Below are 16,544 nucleotides of genomic sequence, written 5' to 3'. Positions count from 1 at the left end.
CATAAAATCTTGTATAGGTACAAATTAAATTTTTTCAATCCTCTGATCAGGTACTATGACACTCTATCTATCCATTTGCTCACCCATAAATCTAAGCCATAGACAATCATGAACATTCTGTATCTCTGAAAAGAAAAGAAAGATGAAAGGGTGTGAGCTTTACAGCCCAGTAAGAATTCCCATATCACACTGATATAGTAATATAGTCTGAAAGTAAAGATAAGTAATAAAATATAAAATCTCATGTTCAATGTCCAGAATAATGCAAACATCCATAAATTTTCTGTCTTGTTAAAATAGATGCATCATCATATGTTAACAGATGAAACACTTTTGTTCAACAATTGTTTCATGCCTTATCTTTCATTTCTCTTTTCATAACCACATGATTTTTAACATTTTCTTTCTGGCTCTAGACTATCCAAGTCTATACCTCAGTCATCATCCGGATCGAATCCATTTAAAAAGTCTTTCAAGACTGTCCCAGGATGAGCTCCTGACCGACTGTCCCATGTACGAAAGCCCGTGAGAGGCTGTCCCAGGCATAAGCTCTTGGCGGGCTGTCCCAGGCATGAGCTCCTGGCCGGCTGATCCACCTGTAAGCCAGTGGGGGCTGTCCCAGGCATAAGCTCCTGGTGGACTATCCCAGGCATAAGCTCCTGATCGGCTGTTCCACATGACAAGGCTAGTCCATACCATATATCTCTTTCTTTTCATTTAATCATTATGTGTTGATTTCATCAATCAATTCTGTCTTGCATTATGATCAATTCAGATATGTCATATCCATATAATCATGCCATCAATCTCTGATACATATATATTGACATAACATACTCATGCTCAAAATCAAATAACAGTATCTCAGGTATAATAAATTCATCGATCTCAAATCCGACGATGTAAAACCAACGATGCAAGACCAACAGTAAAATAGCATATATATAATAGTGATCATGTACAGGGATTCTTACCTTTACTGGTAACTGATCCAAATACAGAAATCAATGTTCTCCTTTAATTTATGAATTTGTTTAACAAAATATTCCACTTGATATCATATGCAGACAATCATCTCTTCATAACCCTGATCAATATAAAAATCACATATATAGAAACTACCGATAATTGATCCTAATACACAAATCGAGGATCTCTCTTAGGATTAATCAAAATTAGGATTTATCTAAGTATCTGGATCCTCCACTAATCCATAAGACTTCTAGAGAGAAAATCCATGAAGAGAGAAAAAATTTTAGAGAGAAAAAGTAGAGAGAGAAAGTGGAGAGAGAAATTTTTATATCCTTCAGATGAGGCAATCATGGTCGAGACCATCAGAGGTCCTATCAGGATGACTTAATATGAATCAAGTGTTACAATTTCAAATAGGATTGGCTGGGATCAGATCTACCGCATGAATTTCGGAGCAATCTCAAATCATCATATTTTTATTTCAAATTTATCCTAGGGTCTGTGATGTAATCAGAGAGAGAGTAGAGAAAGATTCTAGAGAGATAAAATCCACAAAAAGAGAGAAAGATCTAGAGAGAGAAAATAGAGAGAGAATCTAGAGAGAGAAACTGGAGAGAGAAGGTAGAGAGAGGAGAGAGAAAAAATTTTTCTCTCTTCTTCTTCTTCTTATTTTATTTTATTTTTATTTTTCTCTTTCTCTTTTTCTCCTTTTTTTTTTCTTTTTCCTTTTTCTTTTCTTTTTCTTTTTCCTTTTTCTTTTCTTTTCTTTTCTTCTTCTTCTTCCTTCTTCTTTTCTTTTCTTCCCGTGGCTTGTTTTTAACCGAAATAGGGGATCTTTGATCCCCTCCTTGGTTGGCCGGCCGGCGGCGCAGCCGGCGTGGGGATGGTCGGCGGCCGAAGGAGAGGTGATCCGGCGGTAAGAGGCGGCCAAACCGATGGTCGGCGGTGACCACCGGCGATGGAAAAATGGCAAAAAAAGAAGATTCTTCCACAACAAAATCCGACAACTCCGGTCGCCGACGAGCGTGCACATCGGCATGGGAAGAAAGGGAAAGAAGAGAGGAAAGGGAGGAGGCTTACCTCTGTCGCCGGCGAAGCTTTTCCGGCGAGAAATTGGACGGCACAGGGATGATCTTCCGCGAGAATTTTCTGGCGATTGCCGCCGATTGGGCTTAGAATCCTCGGTGGAAGGAAGAGAGAAGGGATCTCCTCCTTAAATAGAGCCGGAGAGAGCTCGTCTCCGACTCCGATTGGGAGCCGGCGAGAGGAGGAAGAAGACTCCCGAAGGGAGTCTTCTCCCTTATTTTTTTTTTTTTTTTTTTTTTTTTGTGGGCTGTGACTGATTCTGGGCCCAATTTGGGCCGGGGTGTTACATGAAGGATGAATTATGGGGAAGGAATAGATCCAATAAAATAAATCGAATAGAAATTTACAACCATATCATTCAGGATGATGAATTGAATGGCAATATAATGGATTTTAATTGGATTTGGTCTACCCCGGTGTCTCCCAGCATTAAATTTTGTGGCGAAGAGCCTTTTGGAGAAGAAGGCCATGTAGATGAATAATAATAATATTTGTCATGAGGAAACAGAGGATGTCGAGCATGCCCTTATTAAGCTCTATAGCTTTGATATTGATATAAATTCTCCTAATGGGCTTGTACAGTTTGTAAGTAGGCATGATCTTCAAATTGAGATCAAGGCGCTGGTTCTTTATATTCCCTGGATGATTTGGAGCGTTAGGAATGAAAGAGTAGTTCAAGAAGAAAGTAGCTCTGCTAATATAGTGTGCATTAGATCTCTTTGACCCTCTAAAACTTTTCAGAAGTTATTCCCACTCTTGAAGGCAGACACTGATGGGTGACTCCGAGGGATCCAAAGAAGGGGTTGGATACGTTATAAAAGATCGTATGGGCAAAGTTATACATGCTGTTGGTTAGCTGAAGCAGAAGTGTAACACTTGGTTCGGTTATGTAATGCAGCCATATAAATCATATAAATCTTAGAGTATTATCCTAAAAATCATGCAAAGCTTTAAAATAAAAAAAATAAAATTTTAAAATTAATAAATAAAAATAAAATATGTTAATTAAATAGATCCATCAAGATAAATAGTAAACTTGTTCAAGTACAATTATTCTAGTGTTCTATGGTATCAGAAATTGAACTAATTAATAAATTAATAAATCCAACAACTCGAACTTCACGTCTAACCCATCCAAACCTGCGCATCCTGCGACTTTGAAAGAAAAGAGAATCAAGGGGTATGATCTTTACAGCCTAGTAAGAAACTCCATATACTCACACCAATATAACAATATGATTCGAAAATAATAATTAAACAATAACCAAAAAAGTCATAAATCATAAAAATCTGATGTCATATATCCATTATAATTCAATAATTATGCAGGCATATGATACGCATCGTGCATAATCACAAATCATGTCTCATTAATATGATCTAGACCAATCGATATTTATCTTTAGGGTTTGGATTAATCATGATCATACTCTAGTCCATGACTGACAAACTTAAGTGTGGCATTTCTACCCATAGCAGAATTATTCTCAATATTACATTCCCACTAGTGGTGAAGCTATTCTCAATACCACTTCTTATCTGTGGCACAGCTATTCTAGTACCACTTTCCTACTTGTGGCAGATTATTCTCAATGTTATGTTTCTATTTATGGCAGACTTCTTACTTTAATACGATTAGTACAAATATCTCTCTCTTAAATATAAAAAAAATACTGTATCCTATTATTTTCTTTTCAAGATTTTCAATAACCCATGTCATAATTCAAATCATTTCGAAAAACTACCAATATAATATATAATATAGAAAATACAATCAAGTATGCCAACAATCACAAATATATACCAGCCATAAGAACTAAAAACATGCAATGCATAAATAAACATAATATACTGATGATCATAGGCAAATATCCTTACCTCTACTGACAGCAAATTTAACATCCTAAATATAAGTCCACAACCTAATTTACGAACTGGATGCTAAATGACTTGTTCGAAGATCTCTTATTTAAAAGATTGTTCTCCTATAAAACCAATCTCAATATTAATAAAAAATAATAAAATTAAATATATATTTAATTTTTGGGAAAGGCAACAGTGCTGGGAGGTCCTTTCGAAACCCCTGAATCCCTCCTCCTCTCTCTCTCTCTCACCCTCTCTCGTTGAGTTCCTTAATTCTTGTCTACTGTTGCCTAGTCTCCTCTCTGATTTGACCGTCGGAGGGTCCCCGTCGGAGTCACCTCCGGTCAGTGCGGACTTCTTTTGCAGGCGCTCGTTTCCGACGATCAGACGACGAGGGAATTGGCCGCAACAATATATATATATATTCAATCTGGAATTTGGGACCGGTTCGCTTCAGGCCGGCACTAGAGCTTATGGTCTGGGTTATTACAGAATTCCTTGAGCATACTCGTCTACATCCCAAGTTGGCTTACATTATAACGGCTGAGGCTCGTGGATGCTGCTTTGTTAAATTGTATTCTTTTCTTTTAAGTTTTTCCTCCCTATACGTGCCAATAAAAAAAAGATAAATAAAGCCTTAGGATTTAGAAGAAAGGTTGAAGGGCTTGGCATCTTCTCTTCCCAATTAATCTTTTACCCTGCACCTTTGGTCGTGGCAGGGTCTTGATTGAAAACAATCATTGCTTGGCATCCCACCAAAGAAGATAATTGAGAGAGAACTCAAATTTTACAAGCCCTCTCTATTACTGTTCTCACAAGCAAAGTTTATCCTTACATCAAAAAAGAAACATATAAAACTTTATCGAAATCTGTTGGAACTTTCATGTCTTAATCGAGCATTCAAACCCAGTCTGGGTGCACAAGGGAATTGGATTAATTTCAGAGCTGATATGCTTCGTGGGTTCGAGTTTAATCATGAGGTGCGAAGCATTGGCCACATTGATAGGACGAACTTCTTGTGTATCCACTCAAAATTTTAAACTGAGATGAATCAGGTACTAGTGGAAGCATTTGATATAACTTCGACAAGATTAGTTTTCTACCATGTGGATGTGGCCAGTGTTTTTGTCGGAGCGTGGCCACTAGTTCAGAGTAGTTGCCCTGCCAATTCTCTTCACATGGGTTGTACCACTAAGCAGCGACAGGGGGAATCATAAGATTATCCACGGGAAGCCCAACGAAATATCAAAACACACAGAGATCAAGTTCGTCATCAGACCAGAGAAGCTCTTTGATCATTGATTCTCAGAGGAAGCCATGGCTGAACTACTTCTCTCGGCCTTGATACCAATTGTTAAGGAGAAGTCGGTGGACTATGTCCTCCAACAGTTTGGGGCGATGTGGGGCATTAAGGACGACCTGGAGAAGCTGAGGAGAACACTGCTCCGAATCCAGTCTGTGCTTAGAGATGCAGAGGAGAGGCAAGTTAAGGAGCAGGCAGTGAAAAGCTGGTTGGCAGTACTCAAGGATGCAGCCTATGATGCAGACGACATCCTGGATGAGTTCAATTATGAAGTTCTGTGGAGCAAGGCAAAAATTCAGGATGATATTGGGAACAAGGTACGCGATTTCTTTTCGCTACATAACCCTTTTCTGTTTCGGCTAATTATGGGGAAGAACTTGAAAGATATTGTGGAGAGGATAGATAGAATTGCAGCAGAGGGTGATCAGTTTGGATTTAGAAGCACAGCACAGCCACACACGGAGAGTAGAACACAAACCCACTCCCATGTTGATGAATCACGTGTCGTCGGTAGACTGGAAGATAAAGAAAAAATAGTGAAGTTGCTGCTCCAACAATATGAGAAGGAGAATCTCACAGTCCTTCCCATATACGGCATGGGAGGGCTGGGTAAGACTACCCTTGCTCAACTGGTCTACGGAGACCCCAGGGTGAAGAACCATTTCCAAAAGCTCATATGGGTCTGCGTATCTGAAGAGTTTAATGTTGAAAAGCTGGTTAAATCAATCATAGATACAGCCACAGGCACAAAGTGTGATCTGCCGAACATGGATTTATTGCAGCACCGCCTTCGAGAAGAGTTGAGTGGGAAAAGGTATCTACTTGTCATGGACGACGTTTGGAATGAAGATCCAGTGAGGTGGGACGAATTCAAAGATCTGTTAGGATCTAGCAGGGAAGGCAGTACAATCCTTGTAACTACCCGTAGTGAGCAGGTCTCACGGATCTTGCGCACAGTTCCTCCTTATAGTTTATCATTTTTATCTGATGATGATTCCTGGACTTTGTTTAGGCAAAGAGCATTTACACCAGGAGCTGGAGAACGTCCAGAGCTGATTGAAATTGGCGAGGGGATCGTGAAAAAGTGTGGGGGACTACCGTTAGCAGTAAAGGCTCTAGGGAGTTTGATGCGCACCAAAAAAGAAGTAAAGGATTGGGTGGATATAATGAAAAGTGAGATTTGGGATATCGAGTTTGGTGAACAAAGAATCCTTGCTGTTTTGAAGTTGAGCTACAATCACTTGCCTCCACATTTGAAACAATGTTTTGCCTTCTGCTCCATATTCCCCAAAGATTATGAGATGGAAAAAGATATGCTGATCCAACTGTGGATCGCTAATGGATTCATTCCATCTGAAGGAAGAAAGGAGTTGGAAGTTTTGGGTGAAGAGATCTTTGATGAACTGGTTTGGAGATCCTTCTTTCAGGACCTTCGGCAACGTGCTTACAACTACAAATTCGATCATGGATATCAAAGCGCAGCGACATGCAAGATGCATGACCTGATGCATGACCTTGCAACATCTATCATGGGGAGCGAATGTGCGCCGTTATTAGAAACTGGTCATTTGGAAGCATTACCTGATAACATCCGCCATTTGTTTGTATCTGGCCCTCGCCAATTGGACATTGGTAAGACCCTAAATAAATTCCCGACCATCTTCACACTCTTGCTGCCCCATACTTACTTGGATATGCGGACTGCTGATTTGTCCAAGGCCAGGTCCCTGAAAGTTTTAAGCTTGGAGTATACAAATTCTATAGAATTGCCGGTTAAGATAAGATATTTGAAACATCTAAGACACCTTGACCTCTCTGGGACTGATATTGCAGAACTTCCTGAAGCCACCAGCGAGCTTTTCAATCTACAGGTCCTTAAACTCGATTACTGCGAGAAATTATGTAAACTACCAGAAGCAATGAGAAATATGAGAAGCCTCAGGCACCTATATATACATCAATGCGATAGTTTGAAGCACATGCCAGCAGGTATGGGGCAATTAAGTTCCCTGAAGACGTTGACGAAGTACATTGTAGGTGACGACGATGCTGAGAGGGGCATAAGAGAGCTGAAGGGCCTAAATCTTGGTGGCCACCTTGAGCTCTATAACCTGGAGAAAGTGAGGGGCACGGAAGATGCTTCAGAGGCTAATCTAGGTTCCAAACAAAATCTACAGTCATTAGCATTATGTTGGGGAGTTGGGGTGTGGCTTACCGGCTACTATTCAGTAGAGGCAGAAGATCATTCTTTTGATGAAGAGGCAGAAAAAGCTCAGAATGTGTTGGCAGCGCTCGAACCTCCCAGCGGCTTGAAAATGCTGGTAGTATGGCGGTATGCAGGTTTACGCTTTCCTGTGTGGATGATGGACCGTCTTGATCTGCTCCGCAATCTGGTGGAGATCCATCTAGGATCCTGCAGACGCTGCGAGCATCTCCCACCACTATGGCAGCTGCCCGATCTTAAGGTCCTGTCCTTGTGTAAAATTGACTCAATCAAGCACCTTCAGAGCAGTGGAAGAGAGGGTACAGTGCAACCATTCCCTTCACTTAAACATCTACGGCTAGATAGAATGCGGGGCTTGGAGAGTTGGTGGGGAGAGGAAGGCGGAGACCCAGCACCACCCTGTTTTCCTCTGCTTGTCCAGATAGAAATCAGAGACTGCCCAAACCTGACTTCCATGCCAGTGCTTCCTTCTCTCCGCGAATTGGCAATAAAAGGAAATAACAAGATACCGTTGGAGTCTGTGCTCAGCCATACCACACTATCCTGCCTCGATATCGAAACCTCTGGTGCAAATACCAGCAGCGAGACACGGTCGCCGTCCTTTCCACAGGCAAGTATTTCATCATTAAAGCACATGAACTCTCTGGAATCGTTAAGCATCACAGGCAGCGAAGAGCTGAGGCCTCTGCTGGAGCGGGAGGATGAGACGAGGGGTTTCAGCTCAACCCTTCAATTTTTGGGCTTGAATAAATGCAATTGGTTGTTCTCAAGGCAGCTGCCATCATCACCGTTGGAAATTTGGACAAACCTTACTTCTCTCCGACGATTGACAATCAGGAACTGCGATGCTCTCCTATTCTGGCCAGAGGAGGAACTTCAAGGTTTAATTTCCCTGAAGAGCTTAGAAGTTAGAGAGTGTCAAAATCTGACTGGCACATCATCGGCACCAGAATCACCATCATCAATGGAACGAGGACTCGCACCGCACCTTGAATTCATAGGCATTATTGACTGCAAAAACCTGATGGAGTTGCCCAAGTTACCCGCATCTCTGAAGTCATTGTACATCGACAACTGCCCGAACATGAAGGCCTTGACAGACCAACTGGGACACCTCCCCGCTCTGAAGCGTCTCTATATCCGCAAATGTTCAGGTCTAACGTCTCTACCTCAGTGGCTGAGACACCTTACGGCACTTGAGAATCTGATCCTTATCGAATGTACCAGCTTAACATCTTTGCCGGAAGGGAAGCAAGGGTTCACTACTCTTCGGCGTCTGGAGATCAAGGACTGTCCCCAATTGACAACGTTACCAGCAGCCCGACAACAGCGACTCCCCAGCCTCCAAATACTGGTCATCAAGGGTTGCCCCGACCTGGAGAGACGATGCAAAAGAGGAGGAGAGTACTGGGATCTCGTGTCTCTCTTGCCAGCTCCAGAAATAGGAGAGCAGAGCAGGGAACAACCACCATCCTTCTGCAGCAGCCCTTGCTTGGACTGTTTCTCTCCTGTGTAATGCCATCTGAGTATTCATGACCAAGTACCATCTCCTCTCTCTCTCTCTCTCTCCTATGTAATGTCGGCTTTCAATCCATAGGCATGATTAGCTATAATAATTTTATATGATTGAGATTGATAAATGTTATATCTGTACGTCATCGAGATGGAAACTGTAATGAACAAGCTATTGCTGGTGTCTTGCTAAATTTAGTATTTTAAGTTTGATATTTCTACAGTATACATCCAAAATCTTGTTTTCACAAATTAAGCTAAATTCTATATATATTTTTTATCATAATGATTGAAAGATGGCTTTGTTTTACCAATAATAAAAAAAAAAAAGATGGTTTCATGAATAGCAAGCACAAAAAAAAAAAAAAAAAAATGATGAAAAAGAGAAGGAGATATTTATTTTTATTTTTCTTCACTCTGAATCAAAAGTGTGTACAAAGACCTATAAATACAAATATGTAGACCCAAATATAGATAGGGAATAACAAGAATATGCCAAAGAATAATCAAGAATATGCTACGGAATAAATCCCTGGACCTTTAATTAGAATTTTTTCAATTAAGCTCAATCCTTCCAATACTCCCCCTCAAGATGAGGCGAAGATATCTCGAAGCCCCATCTTGTCAGTCAATCCAGAAAAAGACAATGAGCTAAGCCCTTTGGTTAGAATGTCTGCCACCTGATCAGAAGACCGAATATAGGTAATGCAGATCTGACCCTGATTAATCTTTTCTTTGATAAAATGACGGTCAATCTCGATATATTTGGTACGATCATGCTGTATCGGATTGCTTACAATCTCAATCGCTGCTTTGTTGTCACAATATAACCGAAGAGGAAATTTGTTTAGAAGTTGTAATTCCTGAAGCAGCTTCTGAAGCCAAAGAAGTTCACATATGCCTAGAGCCATTACTCTATATTCAGCTTCTGCTGATGATCTAGCCACCACTGACTGTTTCTTGCTTCTCCAGGTAACTAAATTATCCCCTACATATGTACAATATCCAGAAGTAGATTGCCTATCATCCAATGATCCAGCCCAATCTGCATCAGTAAATCCCTCAACCAGGAATGTGTTGTGTTGGGAGAACAACAAACCATGACCAGGACATCCTTTCAGATAGCGTAATACTCTAAAAGCTCTCTCCATGTGTGATTCTCGTGGATCATGCATGTATTGACTGATGACACTGACAGCATAGGCTATGTCGGGTCTTGTATGTGAAAGATATATCAACCTTCCAACTAACCGTTGGTATCTTTCTCGATCAACAGGAGTTCCACCATCTGTCACTGTTCGATGATTCTGATTTATTGGAGTAGTAGCAGGTTTACACTCCAACATCCCAGTCTTAGAAAGCAAATCTAGTACATACTTTCGTTGTGACAGAAAAATACCTTTGGATGATCGTCCAACTTCTATGCCCAAAAAATATCTTAGTGGACCCAGATCTTTTACCTCAAATGCTTGCTTTAGTTTTCCTTTGAGTTGTTTAATCTCATGATGATCATCTCCTGTTATTACAATATCATCAACATAAACCAAGAGTATAGTTTTCTTTCCCTTGAGATGTCTATAGAATAGAGTATCATCTGCATTACTCTGTTTATATCCCATTCCTTTTACAGTCCGACTGAATCGATCAAACCAGGATCGAGGAGACTGTTTAAGACCATAAAGTGAACGCTTTAGCTTACAGACTTTTCCAATTGTTGCTCTAGTCTCAAATCCTGGTGGTATCTGCATGTATACTTCCTCCTGAAGATCTCCATGAAGAAATGCATTTTTCACATCTAACTGATGTAATTCCCAGCCAAAATTAGCAGCACATGATATAAGTGTTCGAACAGAGTTCATCTTGACCACTGGAGCAAAGGTTTCATCATAGTCTACTCCATATATTTGAGTGTATCCCTTTGCTACTAATCGAGCTTTGTATCTTTCCACCTTGCCTTCTGGAGTCTGCTTTATAGTGTACACACATTTACACCCTACAGGATGCTTCCCAGCTGGCAGAGTGACCAGATCCCACGTCTGATTTTTGGATAAAGCAGTCATCTCTTCTAACATTGCTTCCTTCCACTTAGGTTCTGCCATAGCCTTTTGCCAGGTACTAGGAATACAGACAGAGTCTAATGCAGCTATAAAGCTTTGATAAGATGAAGATACATTCTTATATGAAACATAATTAGTGATATCATAACGGTAACGAGCAGGAGGAACAATTGAGCGAGTACCCTTCCGTTTTGCAATAGGAATATTAAGATTAGAAATGGAAGAAGTAGTAGAAATATTGTTACCATTAGGAGACTCTGGAGAAGAAGCTTCAAGTGGTGGAGATACATGGGCAATTGGTGGTGAATGCACACTGGACTCTTCTTCTTTCTCAACACTAGGCTCCCTCTGAACATCATTCTCAATACTACTAGGCTCCCTCTGAACATCATTACTATGATACTCCCCCTGGGCACCAGAATTTGGTGTGTATAGAAAGTCACCCGGAAGAAGTAATTCTGGTGTCTTATTATCAGATAGACGACTTCCATAATAAGCTTCAGTTTCTCGAAAAGTAACATCCATAGTAATAAGCATTCATCGCTCAGGGGGATAATAGCACTTGTATCCCTTTTGAGTAGCAGGGTAACCAACAAAGACACACTTTAATGCTCGTGGATCTAGTTTTCCTACTGAAGGTCTATGATCACGAGCAAAACAAACACATCCAAAGACCCTAGGAGTGACTACATAATCAGTAGACCCTTTCAAACATTGTATGGGGGACTTAAACCCGAGTGTTCTTAGAGGCATACGATTGATCAAGTAAGCCGCGGTCAAGACAGCCTCACCCCACAAAAATTTAGAAACTTGCATGGTAAAAAGTAAGGATCGGGCTACTTCCAATAAGTGCCGATTTTTTCTTTCGGCAACTCCATTTTGAGCAGGAGTATCAACACAAGTGGTTTGATGAAGAATTCCATGAGTTTGAAGATATGCACGAAACTCCTGATTAATGTATTCTGTGCCATTGTCAGAATGTAGAATTTTAATTTCAACACCAAACTGAGTACCTACAAGTTTATGAAACTCTTTAAAACAGTTTAAAACTCCCATTTTTTTCTTCAATAAATAGACCCAAGTTACTCGACTAAAACAATCAATGAAGGTAACAAACCACCTATGGCCCTTGAGAGTATTGGTACTACATGGTCCCCATACATCAGAGTGAATTAAAGCAAAAGGTTGAGAACTTCTAATTCCAGATATAGGAAATACTGCTCTGGTGTGTTTAGCCAATTCACAATGATCACAAACTAACAAATTTTTATTGCATTTAGCTGATAAAGATGGAAATAAACGACTAAGAATAGAAAAAGGAATGTGACCCAGCCTACGATGATGTAACATAAGTTCTGAAGTGCCACCTTCAGCAGACAATGCATACCCCATCAAAGAAGAGCTCATACTTTTCTCATCAGTTGATAGATAATAGAGTCCATTGTGCATTCTACCACCCCCAAGTATCTTCCCCGTTCTTTGCTCCTGAAATAGACAATGTGAAGGCCAAAAAGTGACAGAGCAGTTCAAATCTCTAGTAACAGAGCTGATAGAGAGTAAATTTGTAGGAAAGGATGGAATATGCAATACTGATGATAATCTTAAGTTAGGAGTACAGTCAATGGATCCTTTTCCTGAAACAGGGGTAAAAGATCCATCAGCTATTCTGACCTTGTTATGTCCTGAACATGGTGAATATGAAATAAAACTATTAGGTGCCCCTGTCATGTGACTGGATGCTCCTGAATCTATTACCCAGGAGTTAGATGTCCCGCAAGTAAATGCATGTGATAACTTATATGAAGTACTTGAGTGTGCAAAAAGAGAGGAATCAAGATATTCGTCCTGGTGGCTAGACTGCTTCAGAGTAGAAGGTGTGGTGTTAGAAGATGATTCATATTTTTCCATCATTCGTCGGAAGGTCTGATACTCCTCTGTAGATAAGCTGTGTATAGCACCCTCGGTCTCTTCAGAGAGATTGGCTTGGGCAGGTCCACGAACATGATTCTGTCCTCCAGTTCTTCCACCACTACGACGACCATCACAGCCCCGACTACCACGCCCAGGCTGATTTGGGCGGCCATGGAGATCCCAGCAAAATGCCTTAATGTGCCCAGGCTTTTTACAATGAAAACATACCTTCTCACCTACTTGCTGTGGCTGTACGGTAAGGGTTGATCTTATAGAACTATTGGAGTCAGAAGTCACTCGTCGCCGTGTCTCCTCGCTTAAAACAGTAGAGAAAACTTGACCTAAACTAGGTAAAATATCTCTGGTGAGGAGCTGAACTCTGACAGATTCATATTCTGGATTCAGACCATATAGAAAGTCCTGGACCCGTTCTTCTTCTAAATATTTCTAAAATCCATCAACATCGATGGAACATTATGGAGCAAAATTTCTATAATGATCAGCTTCGGACCAAAGACGTTTCAACTCGGTGGCATATTCAGTGATAGATAAATCTCCCTGACGAAGCTGACACAATTGAGAACGAATCTCAAATGCTTGAGCAGAATTCTGTTTCTGTGAGAACATTTGGGCCACCGTCTCCCAGACTTCCTGTGCAGTCTCCAGCAGTTGCACACTTCTTGCCACATTTGGTGTCATGGTATTTAGAAGAAATGCTAGAACAATAGAGTTCTCCATTCTCCATTGAGCCATATCCTGCTCATTATTAGTAGGTTTCTTCTTTGTGCCGGTGAGATATCCTTCCAATCCTCGTTCTTGTACAAGTAGACGAGTGCTCCTCTCCCATTGTAAATATGTCGTTGGGCCATCAAGTTTTACAGCCACTTGAAGAGCATTCAGCGATCCACTATCTCTTGACGAACCCCTTGATCGAGTGGCAACTGTAATAAGCCGATCCAGCAGACCTTCAAGACCTTGCATAGTAATTGGATTGGCCATACAAACAAAATGATAATCTCACTGACACACTATCAATGAATCACCAGACACACGAATTACCGGACACACCGTAAACACAGGCTTCTTAAGTATCTAGGCATAAAAGTTCTCCATTTTTTTTTTCTTTCTCTCTTTTTTTTTTTTTTTTTTGTAAATGAAATAAAAGAAAGTGTTAAAAAAGGAAGCTGTGGCTTTTACCGATTATGTATCCCGTGAAGCACGGGATTGCTGCCGCCACCTCGCTGGCGACGCCGTTGGGGGCTAGAGGAGGAGGAAGAGGATATATTGCAGTGGCTGCCACGACGCTGGCCGGGAGGTGGAGAAAGGGGTTTTGGCCGGGAAGGAAGAGGTTTCGGCCGGGAAGAAAGATGGGGCTCGGATGGACTCGACGGATGCCGGCGAAGGGGTTTCGGCCGGGAAGAAAAGGGGGGTTGCGGTGGCGATGGCTGCGGATGGACTTGGCGGATGCGAAGGCTTTGGAGGGGCTTTGGCCGGGGCTGTGGATGGACTCGGCGGATGCGAAAGCTTTGAAAGGGCTTCGGTCGGGAAGAAGGTGCTCGGATGGACTCGACGGATGCCGGCGAAGGGGTTTCGGCCGGGAAGAAAGGGTGCGGTGGCGATGGCTATGGATGGATTTGGCGGATGCGGAGGCTTTGAAGGGGCTTCGGCCGGGAAGAAAGGGCTCGACGGAGGCTTGATGGAGGCGGCCGGTGAGAAAGAGCGCTGCGATGGCTGTGGTGGCGACCGGGAAGAACGTTGACGTCGGGGTTTCGAAGGGGTTTCGCAGGCGCCCGAGAAGAAAGATGGCAGCAGTTTGCTGTGAAGAGAGAAAAAATAATAATAATAATGGAAAAACGAGGGCAGAGGTGGGCAGAGGAACAGAGGTTTTTTTTTTCTTTAAGAAGGGGAAGGAAGAAAGAATGGATCAGAACCCGGAAGCTCTGATACCATGATGAAAAAGAGAAGGAGATATTTATTTTTATTTTTCTTCACTCTGAATCAAAAGTGTGTACAAAGACCTATAAATACAAATATGTAGACCCAAATATAGATAGGGAATAACAAGAATATGCCAAAGAATAATCAAGAATATGCTACGGAATAAATCCGTGGACCTTTAATTAGAATTTTTCCAATTAAGCTCAATCTTTCCAATAAAAAGTTTCATGAATAGCAATCACAATTCTATCTGCTTTTTCTCCCTTGATTCTCCATATTTTTATTGAATCAAATTTATCCTACCTACCTCGGCTTCCCTCTCTCGTATGGCCGACCAAAGGGGAGTGGGGCGCTAAAAATATCGTCCCTCGTTTTTTGCGTATGCATGAAATAAGAGGAGGCACAAGTTGGCGCTTCCCCTTATTAGTTGAAACTCCTTTCTGATAATGAATGATTTAAATTTGATTTAAATCAGATCTTATCAGATTAGGAGTTTGTTATAGCATGGAACATCTGATTTGTGTGACAAAAAATTATTTAAAGAGGGCATTTTGGTGTGAGGAAAATTAATCCCATGTGCGTGCACTAATTCCTTCCCACCGCATCTTCTTCTTCATGCCTCCCTTCCTCCCTCTTCCATCTCCACACCCCACTCCCTCTAGGTTAGATCTGAGAAAGAGCCTACAAAGAGATAAAAGAAAATCAAGAAGGGGTTCTTGATCTTTTTTGGTAGTTAGGATCAATCCCTAGGATCCAATAATAGGGTTGCTTCAAGTGATATAAAATAAATTACCTTGATTCAAGCCGAAGAACGAAGCCTACAAGAGAGCTAGCACCCCAAAAATTTTGGAGTTCTGATCGGGACATCTCTGTGTGGATACTAGCAGAGGTCAGACGCTTGTGCGGCTCTAACAGCAACCCCAGACATCTATAAGATCTGATCCGAAGAAGGAGGAGGGAAAAGCGATCAGGTATATTTTCTTTCTTTCTGTTTTGATTTTAAATCTGATTTATAAATTTATTTATGCATGTTAGACTATCGTAAGTGATTATGATTTAGAATCAATATGCTTAGATCTGAAATAAAATTTTAAAAATCTGCTTCCGTCGTGGTTAGTATAACCGTATCAATCTATGCATGCTAATCAGCTTGTTTTCTAATGGTGTATCAGAGCTAGGTTACGATCCTGGAACCTGTGGGTTATGGGCCCACCACGCTTCTACTGTGGGTTTGAGACTAATGTTTGATCCTTACCCATCACTTTTCATCCAGATCCAAACATTGCCCATCAATCTCCATCCGGGCTGAGCTTGTCAATTTTAATCCGAATCCAAACATCGTCCATCGATCTCCATCCAGGCTGATCCTTATCCATCGATTTTCATTCGGATCCAAACACATCGCCTGTCAATCTCCATCTGGGCTAATCCTTATCCATTGATTTTCATTTGAATCTAAACATCGCCCATCGATCTCCATCCGAGCTGATCCTTATCCATGATTTTCATTGAGATCCAAACATCGCCTATCGATCACCATCCAGGCTTATCCTTACCCATCGAGTTTCATCTAGGTCCAAACATCGCCCGTCGATCTCTATCCAGACTGATCCTTACACATCGATCTCCATCTAGACTAATCCTTACCCATCGATTATCATCCAGATCCAAACATCAT

The 16,544-nt window shown here is 41.3% G+C and overlaps 2 protein-coding genes across 2 annotated transcripts; one reads left to right on the top strand and one right to left on the bottom strand.

Moving 5' to 3' along the window:
- The first annotated feature begins 5,116 nt into the window (after nt 1-5,116).
- On the top strand, nt 5,117-9,186 carry LOC105032302 (disease resistance protein RGA2-like). The gene has a single exon (XM_010906710.4). The coding sequence runs from the start codon at nt 5,239-5,241 to the stop codon at nt 8,962-8,964; it is 3,726 nt and encodes a 1,241-aa protein (XP_010905012.1). The 5' UTR covers nt 5,117-5,238; the 3' UTR covers nt 8,965-9,186.
- A 361-nt stretch (nt 9,187-9,547) lies between these two features.
- Nucleotides 9,548-13,927, bottom strand: LOC140856119 (uncharacterized). Its single transcript, XM_073253284.1, has 5 exons — nt 13,447-13,927; nt 12,104-13,365; nt 10,910-11,200; nt 10,487-10,759; nt 9,548-10,267 (listed from the first exon to the last, which is right to left on the bottom strand). Exons 1-5 carry the CDS (start codon nt 13,925-13,927, stop codon nt 9,548-9,550), a joined length of 3,027 nt encoding a protein of 1,008 aa, XP_073109385.1.
- Between the last annotated feature and the right edge of the window lie 2,617 nt (nt 13,928-16,544).

Source organism: Elaeis guineensis, chromosome 1 (assembly GCF_000442705.2).
Source record: "Elaeis guineensis isolate ETL-2024a chromosome 1, EG11, whole genome shotgun sequence".
Lineage (NCBI taxonomy): Eukaryota > Viridiplantae > Streptophyta > Magnoliopsida > Arecales > Arecaceae > Elaeis > Elaeis guineensis.
Note: the sequence above shows the minus strand (reverse complement) of the source record. Positions and strands in the feature narration are given on the sequence as shown.